Source organism: Crinia signifera, chromosome 1 (genome assembly GCF_055691185.1).
Source record: "Crinia signifera chromosome 1, ASM5569118v1, whole genome shotgun sequence".
Taxonomy (NCBI): Eukaryota; Metazoa; Chordata; class Amphibia; order Anura; family Myobatrachidae; genus Crinia; species Crinia signifera.
This window is the reverse complement of record NC_139217.1, coordinates 450,608,874-450,625,155: the sequence shown is the minus strand read 5'-3', so window position 1 is coordinate 450,625,155 and position 16,282 is coordinate 450,608,874. Positions and strand designations below refer to the sequence as shown.

Below are 16,282 nucleotides of genomic sequence, written 5' to 3'. Positions count from 1 at the left end.
GTGGTAATCAGCTGGTCGCAGGAGCATGTTCCTGCGACCAGCGCTCACTACAGGGGTAAAAACGGGACCGCGCACCCGACGATATATCGCCGGTGCACACTCCCATCGTGGGCAATATGGTCGCTTAGCGACCATATTTCCCGCGATAGTGTACAAAATCACCCCCGTGTGTACGCACCTTTAGAATATCTCCCCGCTAATATCTTATCTATGTTATTTGTAATATAATTAGACATCTTCATTACTTGGGAAGCCAATCCTGGGGCATTTTTTCAATCCCGGGATTCAGGATTGAGAAATGCTCAATCCTAGGATTCCTGGGATCGGCTTCCCTAATAAAACAAATGTCTCAGGAAGCCGGGCGGGCGGTGAGGCTGGGCAATGCGGCTGAGAGCGAGGCAGGCAAACAGTGCGGCCGGGGCTCTGTGCAGCGTGACCTCTGACCATGTAACGCTTCAGTGAGCCGCACGGCCGGGGTCGGGAGAAGCCGGGCTGCGTCTGAGTGGGTGCTCAGACTCAGCCCGGAATTAGACTGCGCTGTCTAATCCCGAAATTCTGGGATTGTAAACGCAATTTTGGGGCCAAATCCCGGTATCCCGCTGATTCCCAGATTGGTCACCCTATTCATTACCATAAAACATAAACTTACCTCTTTCTGGAACGCCAGCTGCTCTAGAACAAAGAACCTCTCTGGGCTCGGGGTCAATCACCGTTGCCAAGTTCTCTATTGTATTCACCAGCTGCAATGATAATACAATGGAACAAATTATTTTTATCATTAAGTTTGCGATGGTGACTTTAGAAATCATTAACACTCGCAGTTCTCAGCCGCCGCCGCCGCCGCGACCGGTAAATGCTTACCATTTCTGTATTGGCGAAGTCACGCTCCATGCTGTCAGCCATGTTTTGCAGCGCTCTTAACTGGAAGTCCATCTCTTTCAGTCTGGAAACGGCCTCATAGTTCTCTATGGCACCAGGCATATGCATCCTCGGCGTTGGCTCACTAGATGGAGCAGGGGCCAGAGCTCCGGACAGCAGGCGCTGGGTAATACTGTCAGCGCGGCTAGCGGCTCTCTCCTGTAGTTGTGGCCTTTCCAACAGGTCTGATGACAAGTGAGAGACAGTATCAACCAAACAGTTTATTACCAACCGTAACTTATTTTTTAATCACAGCCTTTAACCGTATCCGGTTGACGGTGTCTAGATTGAACATGGTACGGTTGACCGCACTTCGTTGAACATGCCTAGTTAGATGCCTGAAGACAGTTAACAGTGCCTTGATCAATAGTAACAAAAGTTAGATGCAAGCGTTATTTATTATTATTATTACAATTTTATTTATAAGGCGCCACAAGTGTTTCGCAGCGCCGTACAAAGGAACAATACAGGGAGACAAAGCTTGGCATAACATTGAATAAATAACAAAAATACAGTACAAATAAAGAGCGCCACAGTTCAATACACATTACAGCTTGGATATAAGTAGTGAGGACTCAATCAACATACAACTAGAGGCTTGATGCCAATGATGGAGATGAGTATGTGGACCAAGATGGTCACTGAGTGTTGGAGTATAGGAGAGCTGTGAGTGACATGTGAAGAGAAGTGGGCTTTGACAACAGGAGGGAAGAGGGCCCTGCTCAGAGGAGCTTACAATCTAGTAGGAAGGGGAGACAGACAGAATACAAGAGGTGCAAGCGAGTGGGTGGTGGCTAGATAGCAGGATGTAAACAGGCAAGGGGTCGGAGAACCATCTGGTTTATGCAGTGGAAGGGTACGCTTTAATGAATAGGTGAGTTTTCAGTGCCCGTTTTAAGCTTTGCAAGGTCGGGGAGAGTCTAATGGAGCGAGGGAGTGCGTTCCACTGAAGGGGTGCAGCACGGGCAAAGTCCTGTACTCTAGCATGAGAAGCAGTGATCAGGGTGGAGGAGAGACGACAGTCGTCAGCCGACCGTAGAGGGCGGGAGGGTTTATGAATGGAGATGAGGTTAGAGATATATGGAGCAATGGAATGAGAGATGGCCCTGTATGTGAGTGTGAGGTGTTTGAAGAGGATTCTGTAGGGGAATGGGAGCCAGTGCAGATTTTGTTGAAGGGGAGTGGCAGAATTAGAGCGGCGGGAGAGGAAGATAAGCTTGGCTGCAGCATTGAGGACAGATTGGAGAGGAGCCAGTTGGGATTGAGCGAGGCCGGTGAGGAGAACATTGCAGTAGTCGAGCCGTGAGATGACCAATGAGTGCATGATCAGCTTAGTTGCACTCTGTGAGAGAAAGGGCCTGATGCGAGCAATGTTGCGTAACTGGAACCGGCAAGAATGGGCCAGATTAGATCAACGGGAGCGAAATGGGAGCAGTTCGATCAACGGGAGTGAAAATCCCGTCTTACTGGTTTTGTGATGTGTGCGGGTTACTTCGGTGCCCACCGAGATCACTTTTTCCTGAACACAGCTGCTTATGAATGATGATGTGCACAGTACCCTCTGAGATGTTCAGTTCGTCAGCAATATCCCTAACTCCAATACGTTTTGTCCTCCTGAATCAGGCCTTCAGTGCGCCACAACGTCATCTGTGGTGGTCATGTTTGGACGGCCGGATCACTGCTCATCTTGAACCTGTGTTGCCATTACCCAAATGGTTCTGGTTGACTGTTGATCTACAGTGGCTAGATAGACAGTCAGTAAGTCTACCCCAAAAGGTCGACATGCAATAGGTCGACAGGGTCAAAGGTTGACATGGTCAAATGTCGACATGCAATAGGTCGACCGGGTCAAAATGTCGACATGAAAAAGGTAGACATGCGTTTTTTGTGTTTTTTTTCCGCTTGTCCTTACTTCACCATCCATGTCGGCATAGAGGGAGAATATAGCGAGGCACCGTGCCCGATTATGGCGAGGGTACGCGTTACAGTAATTGAGGGTCTATGTCAACAGGTGTCAACATTGACCCCAAATAAAAGAAAAACTCATGTCTACCTTTTCATGTGTCGACCTCTTACATTTTGACCTTTTGGTGTAGGCATACTGACTGTCTACCTAGACATGGTCTATCTAATAACCTGGAACCATCCAAATCTGTTTCAGTGACATGACATTATCACCGTAACCCCTGACAAGCTGCTGCTGCAGATATCTGACCACACCACACACCTCAGTGTGTGACCATGTTTTCACCTGCCCTGCCATCTTACCGCTGATGTTGGAACAGAATGACTGATAGGAGGTGCAGTCTAATGAGCGTGGGGGGGGGGGTTATGTTATGCTAGGTCGACCATAGTTGTTGACACTGTCAGACCAAAAGAAAAAACGTGAAAAACTTGTTGACGGTCAACCATCCCATTGTCGACCTAAAGCTTGTGTCGACCATGAGTATGTCGACTATGCAGTGGTGTCGACAATAGGGTTTTGACCTAATCAATGTCGACCTAGGGTCTGGATACCATGAGGAGAAGCAGTGGCCAACCTGCTCTGGCCTAGCGGGAGATGAGAAAGCAATAGAGCACAATACACACGTGAGGGGTCTTGTTACCATACCGAGTGAGCCACCCTCGTATTTGTGCACGGATTGTACAGCCCATGCACAGGACACACTTCCAGATTTAGGTGCATACAGAACAAACATCGGTAAATGCAGCAGTTTTCTAAGATACACCCTACTCATAGTCAGTCTTTCCTCATTGGGTGCCGGACGGCTCCCCGGCAGTCGGGATTCCGACAGTCATTACTCCGACGTCAGAATCCCGACTGCTCCTATAGAGGGAGAATAAAATATGTAGCGAGCGCAGCGAGCCCGCAAGGGGCTTCATTGCGCTCCCCCCGCTGTGCAGTCGGGATTCCGACGTCTGAGTAATGACTGTCGGTCAAATATACCACACCCTCCTCATTAGTTAAACAGGTAATGGAACATCCAAACTGGGTAAACCCCATCTCCGCTGCTCCTGCTTGTACATATTCCACAGATTGGGGAGTGTGAAGCAACCACATTTAATTCTTAAGTCTAACAGTATCTTACCTCTATAGCTAAAGGGATGTGGTGGAAGAACGGCCGCTGCGGAGCCTCCCAGGTGATAATGTTCTGCTGCAGATGGGACATTCTGCTCCGCAAACTGCCTGGTGAATTCTTCAGAGTCATAAGGTCCAACCTGTTGTTATAAGGACAGTCATGCCTATACATGTGCCGGAACTTATTAACATAATAATAATAATAATAATAATACAAAAAGATAAATAAATTCCTATAGTAATTTACAGTAGATTAAGATAATTTAAGGTACAACACAATTCATTCAGTTCCATTAACTATATATGGAAATGAATTCCAATACTGAATAAAGTTGCTGGTAATTATATATAACATATATGGCTGCCTGTAGGCAGTGCTTACCTCCTCTGGTGAAGCCGGGGGGATCTCTGCCTGGACTTCATCATGAAATTGGGCATTCAGGAACAGCTTTGGCGGCATAACAAGGTGCCTGTCAGGGAGCGGGCTTTCTGTAGGACACATATAAGGGGTTATGACTAGGGATATGGCCATCAGTATGAGGACACAGGTTTCATAACCATTGTTCTGTCCCTCCCAGGTAACAAGCAGGAAGCACAGCTAATATATCACCAAGTTTGGCACGGTGGCATAATGGGAATACTACACTGCAGATATAGATCATAAGCCACTGGCAGGTGCCTAATCAGTTTAGTGATATCACTCAGGTGTGTGATACGGAGGGGGTAAGGGTTTCGGGTGCGGTGCCTCCGAATTGGTGAGGTAAAACACTATTACATTCTGTTTAACTCTTTAAATGTAAAGTTCTTTTTTCGGGAGTAGGGTCAGCAACAGAAGTCTTGGGGCCGAGCACGGATTATCCCCACCACTCTTGAGCAGTGAATTTTTAGTACATTGCATATTTAATGTATTTTTTTCATTACAAAACAAAAAACAAAAGCATGCCACTGACATAGAGCTGAGAGATCTCACCTGGAGCGGGATGCGAGGAAGCCATGGGGAAGCTAACAGGCTCATCACCCTTTGTCCGCGCGTACTTAAGAGGCTTATGTGACTCACTGTATCCTACAGCAAGAAAGGAAAGCCAGCTGCAAGTTACATGACTGTGTGTCCCATGCCACTCATCAGCCCGTCAGAGAATAACCAAATGTGGCGCACCTAGATATTAAGCTGACAATCTGGAGCTAATAAAGGTCGTCCCCTCGCTGGAGCCCTAGTGGTTGCACCAGGCTGACATTTTTAAAAAGCTCTGTAGTTAGGCTATGCCGAGCCATGCGAGGACCAATAAGAAGCCACAACTACAGACACTGCAGCTTTCATTGGTCCTCCCAGTCACTCCCCCTTCTGCAGACAGACTCCATTTTAAGGTGTATTAAAACTTTAAATTCCAAGTAACCTCACATGAACTTAGCAGAGGTGAATTACAGTATTCATTAATATGGTGACTTTATTCTTATATTGGTTATGCTACGGTCCAGTAGTAGGTACTGGTAGGTTATTGGCTCCCAACAAATTAACCCTAGAATGTCTGTGTGTGCATGTACATGTGGTAGGGAATATAGGGGCAGATTTATTAAGCTTGGAGAAGAGATAAACTGGAGATAAACTGGAGATAAGGCAAAAGGAGATAAAGTGCCAGCCAATGAACTGTGTTTGAAAATGACAGTTGGAAGTTGATTGGCTGGTGCTTTATCTCCTTTTGCCTTATCTCTAGTTTATCTCCAGTTTATCTCTTCTCCAAGCTTAATAAATCTGCCCCATAGATTGTAAGCTCCACTGGGACAAGGACTGAAGTGATTGTTAGAATATTCGCTGTAAAGCGCTGCGGAATATGTGTGCGCTATATAAGAAACAGTTAATAAATAAATATATAGATATCAAATATTATTTCTCTAGCAAAGGACAACTAGATTATACTCTGCTTTAGCTCAGATACGTGATACTTGAGCTTATCAATCTAATGAATACAATCATCCGGTTAATCGCTGTGACCATTACAAGGAAGGATAAGTATGCGAATATCGGATTACATCATACATTATCTCCAAGATAGTATAATGTTCTATGATGCGGCCGCAGAAACATTACTATGATCATTATTTATACCTATAGTCATGTCTAATTGCACAGGTCTGTCCTAGCCGCACGGGCACACCAGCACTGAATAAAGGAAGATACGGCACTGAGCGGCAAGATATGCTACAAAAGGGGCTGTATTAGTAGCCAAAAATAGACAAAGTGTTTATGTGGCACTTGTTGCTGGCAGCAATAATATCCCTATAAATTTAATCAGAGGAATTTGCTCAAATAACTCAAACATGCAAATCAATGTAAAGTTGTGAGATCAGACCTGGAGGAGGGTGAAGAGGATTGGCAGCCAAGTGATTACTAGGAAATTCTTCACACACTGTCCCTGTTTCCTTATGAGACTTAGCGTCTGCAGCAAGAGAAGGTGCAGCAAAGCAGATTAGCGCGTGTTTTAAAAAGTAAAGGTTTATTGATCTGAGCGTATAGCCATGCATTAATCAAAGCAGTAAAAAATAAATAGCAAATTGGCAACAACTGTATAATTTATAACTAAAGTTATTACAGCAGTTCTCCATGCCAGAATACTGCAGCTCAGCCCAACACCACATATAAGCCAACAGTAATTTCTACATTTACTCATTAAAAATAAGGAATGGACGAGTCCAATATTAAATTATACAGTTTAACCTTTATTTTTGTATTTAAAAGCTTTTTCTTCAGTTAGAAGATATTCAAACTTCTACGTAATCCTAAAATTGTATTCAATGAAAACGTTTTTAACCGACATTTTAAAAGTGATTTTTTTTTTTCATGTTTTAGTCTACCTTTGTACTGGTCTCAAAAAGAATGAAAATATTATATCAGCAATGTATCTAGTTTCTATGATAATACTAATTAGACTGCATGCAGAGCTCAGTGCAGGTACCATTATTAACCTTCTCTTCCCCATAATCACTATTTCCTTCACTAATTATCCTGCCTTACTGACATGTGATCATGCTGCCTGCTGTAATTTCAGGGGAACCATTAACGTGCAGCATAGGACAGTACAGACACACATAAGTAACTAAACTTATTGCATCTATAATTGCAACAGTTATTGGAGTTTCTTGAAGTAACGAGTTTTCGGTTTGATGGTGCTTTAATTGCTATTCTACAGCAGTGCGACCAGCTCCTCCCAGTATATAGTCCATGTTATATATTAGAATTAGCATTACCGGAGTCTGTGTTGGTGCTGGCGTCCCGTATTTCAGGCGCTCTCTTCTTCGTGGCAGCCATATAATGTAACTCTGCCACAGAAAGGACCGGAGTGTCTGCAATCTCCTCTGACAGCACTGACCCGAATGTGCCTGAAATAAAGCAAAGTTCTCCGGTGTAGCATCAAACACTCACATGCTGCAAATGTTACACAAGGTCTAGACACATGACACAACTTTATAGATGTAGACAGTCCGCAGATAGATGTTCTGAAATGTAATCCCTAATGCTAATATCTAATAATATACAGTTTATATACACACACCTATTATAGATTAAGCTCTGTACTCACCGTACATATTATAGATACTCCAAGCTATATTCTCTATACCTTATAAACAGGAAATGTTGGGTTGTGGGTACAGAACGCTGCCTGGCCGGTACGATATGTGACCATCACCTGCCCATGCTGCTCGGAGGTCCCTAGAATTGTGGGTCCCTGGGCAGCTGCTCGGTGTGCCTATATGTTAGGATGGTTCTTGCTACCATTGCTATAGGACATTTCATTACAGTGTGCTCATATACCACACACTGGGCACTTAGGTGGGCAACCCAATATTCTCTGCATAGTACTGGCTCAGAGCACATAGTGGCAGCCTCTACTCTACACAGGTGACTCGGAATCACTAGTATTAGTTATCTGAGAACAGATTCAATTCACTTACCCAATGGAATGATGAATTCATTACCCTCCTCTAAATCCTGCGCGCCGTGACGTACATCCTAGGGACAAAACAGTTCTTACTATTAATTCGTAGTTTAATAATTAAAATTAACGTATATTCATTTAAAAGTGGATACACATTTAATTAACATTGCAATCCACTGCATTAACAGATGTATTTTCCTATTAGTAGAAATATTAGACAATAATAAAGGGGATATATCTCTGCGACAAGGCGCCACCTACAGTAGGGACTCAAGGGATGGAATTCCTCCTCCAACGCTAGCTTAACTCCTTTAGTTCCACTTAATGAGAAACAGGTGTGCTACATCTGCCATCCTATCACAAAAAAGGGTTACCATAGCCACAGGAGGAGGAGTCTATTTTTAAAGGGCCTTCTGTTGTTAATCCAAGAGCAGGAATGGAATATTGAAAGGACTAAAACTTACCTGCATTGTTACAACTTCATCAAAATTATTTGGCTTGATGATGGAGTCCTCAGGGCGGAATGTGACAGATGTCTTTTTCACTTTCTTTTCACCTTTCTCCTGCAGAGTTCGTCTCTTCTGTCTAAGTAAACATAAAAATGAGAATCTATAAGCAGCCTACTGCCCGTCTAGCACATGTCAAGAAGGGAGCTGAAGGAAGCCCCCACCCCCCTCATGACCACTACATCCACCTGCCACCCATGCTAACAGAAGTGATCATGTGACAGTTTCTTGGTCAGACCTCAAGTGAGGATCCCTTACCTTAATCCCTATCCTTATCCCTCCCTCTAGTGTAGATGTTGGCAATAAGAAGCCATCCAGCTGCTGTTGAACCACACGTCCCAGCATGACCTGATAACAAAACTGTTAATATGAATGCTGGGATGATTAGTCCGACAACAGATGGAGGGCTAAATATTACCTACCCCTGCTCTATTGCCAAACCTTAACTCCCTGCAGCCTAACCTTAACTCCCCTAATTCCTGCACCCTAACCTCCACCCGCAGCCTAACCCTAACTACCCTACTTCCTGCAGCCTAACCCTAACCTCCACCCACAGCCTAACCCTAACTCCCCTACTCCCCTACTCCCTGCACCCTAACCTCCACCCGCAGCCTAACCCTAACTCCCCTACTTCCTGCAGCCTAACCCTAACCTCCACCCACAGCCTAACCCTAACTCCCCTACTCCCTGCACCCTAACCTCCACCCGCAGCCTAACCCTAACTCCCCTACTTCCTGCAGCCTAACCCTAAACTCCACCTACGGCCTAACCCTAACTCCCCTACTCCCTGCACCCTAACCTCCACCCGCAGCCTAACCCTAACTCCCCTACTTCCTGCAGCCTAACCCTAACCTCCACCCGCAGTCTAACCCTAACTCCCTGCACCCTAACCTACACCCGCAGCCTAACTCCCCTACTCCCTGCACCCTAACCTCCACCCGCAGCCTAACCCTAACTCCAGTACTTCCTGCAGCCTAACCCTAACCTCCACCCGCAGCCTAACCCTAACCTCCACTTGCAGCCTAACTCCCCTACTCCCTGCACCCTAACCTCCACCCGCAGCCTAACCCTAACTCCCCTACTCCCTGCAGCCTAACCCTAACCTACACCCGCAGTCTAACCCTAACTCCCCTACTCCCTGCACCCTAACCTCCACCCGCAGCCTAACCCTAACCTGCACCCATAGCCTAACTCCCCTACTCCCTGTAGCCTAACCCTAACCTCCACCCGCAGCCTAACTCCCCTACTCCTTGCATCCTAACCCTAACTCCCCTACTCCCTGCACCCTAACCTCCACCCACAGCCTAACTCTAACCTCCCCCCGCAGCCCAACCCTATCTCCTCTACTCCCTGCAGCCTAACCCTAACCTCCACCCACAGCCTAACCCTAACCTCTACCCACAGCCTAACCCTAACTCCCCTACTCCCTGCAGATTAACCCTAACCTCCACCCGCAGCCCAACCCTATCTCCTCTACTCCCTGCAGATTAACCCTAACCTCCACCCGCAGCCTAACTCCCCTACTCCCTGCACCCTAACCTCCACCCGCAGCCTAACCCTAACTCCCCTACTTCCTGCAGCCTAACCCTAACCTCCACCCGCAGTCTAACCCTAACTCCCCTACTCCCTGCACCCTAACCTCCACCCGCAGCCTAACCCTAACTCCCCTACTTCCTGCAGCCTAACCCTAACCTCCACCCGCAGTCTAACCCTAACTCCCCTACTCCCTGCACCCTAACCTCCACCCGCAGCCTAACTCCCCTACTCCCTGCACCCTAACCTCCACCCGCAGCCTAACCCTAACTCCCCTACTTCCTGCAGCATAACCCTAACCTCCTCCCGCAGCCTAACCCTAACCTCCACCTGAAGCCTAACTCCCCTACTCCCTGCACCCTAACCTCTACCCGCAGCCTAACCCTAACTCCCCTACTTCCTGCAGCCTAACCCTAACCTACACCCGCAGTCTAACCCTAACTCCCCTACTCCCTGCACCTTCACCTCCACCCGCAGCCTAACCCTAACCTGCACCCATAGCCTAACTCCCCTACTCCCTGTAGCCTAACCCTAACCTCCACCCGCAGCCTAACTCCCCTACTCCCTGCATCCTAACCTCCACCCGCAGCCTAACCCTATCTCCCTTACTCCCTGCACCCTAATCTCCAGCCACAGCCTAACCCTATCTCCTCTACTCCCTGCAGCCTAACCCTAACCTCCACCCACAGCCTAACCCTAACCTCCACCCACAGCCTACCCCTAACTCCCCTACTACCTGCACCCTAACCTCCACCCGCAGCCTAACCCTAACTCCCCTACTCCCTGCAGATTAACTCTAACCTCCACCCGCAGCCTAACCCTAACTCCCCTACTCCCTGCAGCCTAACCATAACCTCCACCCGCAGCCTAACCCTATCTCCTCTACTCCCTGCAGATTAACCCTAACCTCCACCCGCAGCCTAACCCTAACTTCCCTACTCCCTGCAGCCTAACCCTATCTCCACCCACAGCCCAACCCTATCTCCTCTACTCCCTACAGCCTAACCCTAACCTCCACACGCAGCCTAACCCGATTGTCAACATTTTACCTGTTGATATTGTGAGAATATCCACCCATTGCCTTTCAACATCAACTGACCTATTGTCTACATCCCTCACCAAGGGATTGCATGTAACTGTGCATAGGGTAGGTTTTTGACTGGTCTAGGTACAAACCTTCTATGAACAATTATTAAAATAAACAGCCTCTGATAAAATGGTTTATTAACAATAATAATATAACAACAATATTTGTACCTTTTAATGCTGTCCTCAGCTTTCATCACTTCTTCGAATGGCTGAATGTTTGCTTTCAGCAGCTGCACACTTTCCTCTGCTGCGGCCGGGGCTTTAAGTGCTGAATCCCTCTCAAATGCAATCAGGTTCTCCAGCGGTATGAGTCTAGGTGCGGAGCTGAGCTGGAGACTCTGAGAACAGAAGGATAATATACAATGTTTTATGTAACTAAATATCGGGATTACCAAGCCAGCTTCGGTGACTGTAAGGAATGCTGGTAACTCCATTCACGGTGACAGTGTGACCTGGGTCCTACTGGTCCACATCAGGGGCTAGCTAATTATGCTTTTCTTCTAATGTTCTCAAAATAATGTACTAGCTGATGTGCCAAGGATTGCTGGGTGGCTGCAAATAACTGTCACAGTTTCCAGTTCACCCTGAAGGTCACATGATCCAGGTCACCCAACAGGTGGCACAGGGAGAGTTCACCACATTTTCCCGAGCATGTACAGTAGTGATGCATTGTGATTGGTTGGCGGATGTTTTGCCACATGACTCTGAAACGGACCAACCAATGACAACATCAATATAATTCAGCAAATCTACAACCAAGAGCTTTAATTTGGTATATGATGTCAATGGCATCATATAAATAAGTCACTAAAAATAATTGTCCTTCCGCTATTGATATATACATGTTACAAGGCTGTATTTAATTTTCAACAGGGCTGGTGCTGTATATGTTGTAGATTTTCTATACGGGGTGCAAAATGCAGACTGCTGTCAGCACACAGACTACATAAGTGCTATGCAAGGCACTCACCTCTACTGAGCCTCCCCCTGCTAGTGGTATTAGAGACGCGTGCGCCTGTGGTCCTGACTCAAAGGTCCCCATTGGAATTGTAAGGGGGCACGAATAGGTCACATCAGCAGCCGACGCACCACAGCTGCCATCAGTGACTGCAGAACCAGATGGCGGTCACATCTACAACCACCGCTCCAACCATATCACTTCCCCTAATTAGGCTGTTTTGTGTTTGTGTCTCACATGAATGGACATAATTACAGCTCGTTGTGTAAATCTCCGTAGTGCGGCCACACGGTGTAATTATCCCCATTGTAGTATTACAATGGTTACCATAATCAGATTGCCACACATGGGCGGTTATATGGTATGTAGTATGCCACCCTCATGCTTGGCCCTTACTGTTTATTTACAAAATAACAGGTTTCTAATTAATAATTAGTTATACAATTAATGAACACTGATCAAGTTCTCGTTTAACATATCCCAATCGCAATTCTAGCTCCGCTGAGGAACCACACCGATCACATCTCTATAGTGACGTACCAGATTATTATCTAAGCACTGAATCCAACAGTATTATTTCCTAGGAACATCCACACAATAGGTGAGTGCAGTTACATTCTTATATCCCTTTCACACCGCACCTTAAACTCAGGTTAATGCCGGGTTCACCCGGGTTGCGGTACGGTGTAAAAGCACCAAACCTTATAACCCAATTCGACTCGGGTTATAAGAAGGGCTAAACCTAGGTTGCCCTGTGTATAATGGGATGACCTGGGTTTAATGTGAAAGTGCTAGACCCGGGTCAGACCCAGAACCACCAAGCATATGTGATGTGAAAGTGGTATTAGTTCCCCAGCGATGTAAAACCCAGAGCTTCGGATCGGGTTTATGGCCAATATTTAAGAGGGCAATCCTTTTACTAGCAGTACACAGGTAGTAATAGAATTGCCCTGTTAAATATCGTACATAAACACAGTCCGAAGTGCCAAGTTTTACAAACTGACTCTTCTTACGTAAACCCTTAGGATGGGATTTGAACCAGCAACCGCATTACTTATACTTAAATCTCCTCCTTGCATCAATACGATGTTTCTTACCTGTATCTGTTTGGTTAAGTCCACTTTAAGCAGTGTTATTGCTGGTTGTGGTGGGATCTTTGACATATCTGACGTGGCGTTAGACATCGGTGGGACCACTGGGACTGGGAAGCTGTGATGTGGAATAGAAGGCACATACAGCACCGGGTCCATGCGGAGGTGAAGTAAAGGCATTCCGCCGTTGCTCGTTGGCCTGTCAAAAAAATCGGTTTTGGAATTCTCTCGCTTCTTCTTTGTTTTAAGGGACGGTTGGTGAAGACTGGAGCTTTTATGTGATTTGGATGGTTCCGCAGCTGGGTACTTCGAGAGTCGTTTAATGACCAGCTCTGCCCATTTGTGGTTATCCTCTGCTCTTTTTAAGTCATTAATGCTGGGACTTGTGTAACCTGGAATGTTATCGGATGGTCGAGTACTGGCTGCTCTCAAGGCAGAGTTCCATGGCCCCCAAGCTTCCCTGAGGGGGGGACGATGGTCAGTTCTTGGGAAATGTTCCGCTCGTAGTGGTAGAAGATTGGGCTCTGTGCGTAGTTTCAGTAGTGGGAATCCTTTGAGACTATTCAACCCCTGCTGCGGGATGAGAGTGGGAGTCTTCTGTAGAACCGATGGAGGAGTAATTAAAGGCAGACCTTGGCTATGGACAGTTTTTAATAATCCTAGATTTGAGGGAATTGTTCCTCCATCGTAACCCTGGACGGATGGGATGCTGAGCTCGGGGAGCTTCTGTACATAAAGATATATAATATACATAATGTTACAGAACAACAAAGCTTCTCCCAAAATATAACAGCACGCAGAGGCTGAAAATACCTAAAAATATGCTCGCGACAATTATACAGGATATCGCTTCCACCTCTATCAATGAGAGTATTGGGGCAATTGTATAAATATGTTCTGGGCGGGAGGTAATGCGCTGCGAGTCCAGCAGCCATGTGTGCGAACGCAATGTTTAAAAAAAAAAAAGGGGATAGTCATTTAGAAGGCTTTTTTTTTGCCTTGAAAATGATTGCCCCCTTTAATAAAACCTGAGTTTGGCCGGAATTCTACACAGTTGCCGGACTTGCAAGGCATCTTATCTCATCCATAGTTTCTTCTACGCAGGATATACCAACAGTGCTGGGCTACTGTCCCAAGTGATAGGAGTCTCTCAAAACAGTTCTGCATGCAGTTGTAGGGATCTTGCTAATCTCGATGAAACTTATTTTGGCCAGTAGGGGGCATTAGTGACCTCAGCATGTCCCCTGAAGACAACTTGGGCTTCTGATTGAAATCTGAGAATCTACCAGTACAAACTTAGTGGAGTTAGGGCAGCAAAGCCATACTTAAAAGATTTGGGTAACATCCACTACCTTTACATAATGTGCTCAGCCATGTAATGTGACCCGGACTAAGGGGCCAGGTGGGACCAGCCACAGTCAGCAACATGAAGGCAGCTACACACTACATTACTAAGCAGATGTAGGAGCCACTGAAGGAGCTTACTACTGTATGAGACAACCCCATCTTCATATAGGGGCGGGTCACCTATATCAGTACAATAAAACTAATTTTGTACATATGCGCACACACTAACGTCGCAGGTTAATGCTAGAGAATATATACATATATGTAGAATAGTAACAGCAATACCTGCAGATTCTCCTTATTGCTCTGGTCAGGAGCAGCCTTTCCCTCGCCAGCAATGACGTGCCATCTTGTGGATGCTTGCTCCGTATCAGCTCCCTGGTTAGCGTGTGATCCAGGTACTAGAGTGGCATAGTTCTGTGGAGCAGGTACTGCAGTAACGTGGTTCTGTGGGGCAGGTACTGCAGTAACGTGGTTCTGTGGGGCAGGTACTGGAGTGGCATAGTTCTGTGGGGCAGTTACTACAGTAATGTGGTTCTGTGGGGCATAGTTCTCTGGGCCAGGTACTGCAGTAACTTGGTTCTGTGGGCCAGGTACTGCAGTAACGTGGTTCTGTGGTGCAGAACTAATAACCTGAAGCATAGCCTGTCCCCCAGTAGAGTTTAGCATTGGATTCCGTTCCACTTGTGATGTCTGTAGCAACATATGCTGCACGGCTGGCAGCGCTGCAAAGGACGACCCCACAACCTGCATTAGGCTCATGAAGTTTACTTGCTGGAGCTAGAAAGTAATGAAATAAATAAATATCACCACCAAGTAAGATTAGAATACGTACACTTGCTGTACTCTGACCTATAATATCATGTCATAAAAGGTTATTAATGAAACTAGGTAATGGTTTTCATCAAAGGTTATTAATGAAACTAGGTAATTTAGGGTTTGGAGATAAAATTTGTAATTGGATTAAAAACTGGTTGCACAATCAGGGACAGGGATTGGTGGTAAATGGCATATATTCTAGCTGGGGTAAGGTCCAAAGTGGAGTCCCGCAAGGTTCAATAATGGGACCCACATTATTTAATATATTCATTAATGATATTGGAAGTGACATAGTGAGTAAAATTGAAATATTTGTGGTCGACACGAAATTGAGTAAGGAAATTTACTCAGGAGAGCATGTGGAAACATTACAAAGTGACTTAAATAAACTGGAAAGGTGGAAAATGCAGTTTATCATTGAAAAAATGTAAAGTTATGGGAACAAAAATGAACAAGCTACTTATAGGCTAAATGGAGTTATTATAGGAAATTCTGCTGTAGAGAACGACTTGGGGGGTCATTATAGATGAAAAATTGGGTAATAGTGCACACTGCTCAACTACAGCAGAAAAAGCAAGCCAGACACTGGCATGCATTAAAAGGGGTATGGATTCAAGGGATGCCAATGGGCACCGCACCTTAAAAAGGACATAAATGAATTGGAACAGGTACAGAGAAGGGCGACTAAGCTAGTAAAAGGTCTTGAATCACTAGAATACAAAGATAGGCTAACCAGGCTGAATATGTTTTCAGTGGAGACAAGGAGGCTGAGAGGTGATATGATTAGTATGTTCAAATACAGGACTGGGAATCATATGGAACTGGGACATGATTTGTTCACTAACAGGTCTATACTTAGGACACACATGCCCCTCACGAAAAGGCTGAGCATACCCCTGCGAATGCAGATGCATCGATGCCTGATTGGTGCGGGCGGCTGATCTCACAATGTCAGTACCCACCCCCTTCTCAGCCATCTCTGTCCAGGATAAGAGTATAGACTTACTTTT

General features: G+C 45.9%; 1 protein-coding gene across 4 annotated transcripts in view; it reads right to left on the bottom strand.

Moving 5' to 3' along the window:
- Positions 1-16,282, bottom strand: part of CPLANE1 (ciliogenesis and planar polarity effector complex subunit 1) — a 76,589-nt gene that overhangs the window by 15,977 nt on the left and 44,330 nt on the right. For 3 of the 4 annotated variants that reach the window (XM_083154652.1, XM_083154620.1, XM_083154630.1), the window contains exons 32-43: positions 14,739-15,233; positions 13,113-13,832; positions 11,226-11,395; positions 8,394-8,514; positions 7,946-8,003; positions 7,241-7,372; positions 6,346-6,432; positions 4,968-5,060; positions 4,380-4,486; positions 4,008-4,137; positions 862-1,103; positions 650-740 (exon numbers count right to left, since the gene is read on the bottom strand). In XM_083154652.1, the coding sequence (XP_083010778.1) occupies positions 650-740; positions 862-1,103; positions 4,008-4,137; positions 4,380-4,486; positions 4,968-5,060; positions 6,346-6,432; positions 7,241-7,372; positions 7,946-8,003; positions 8,394-8,514; positions 11,226-11,395; positions 13,113-13,832; positions 14,739-15,233 (2,446 nt within the window). The remainder of the gene's footprint in view (positions 1-649; positions 741-861; positions 1,104-4,007; positions 4,138-4,379; positions 4,487-4,967; positions 5,061-6,345; positions 6,433-7,240; positions 7,373-7,945; positions 8,004-8,393; positions 8,515-11,225; positions 11,396-13,112; positions 13,833-14,738; positions 15,234-16,282) is intronic. The other variant, XM_083154641.1, reaches the window with a different exon arrangement.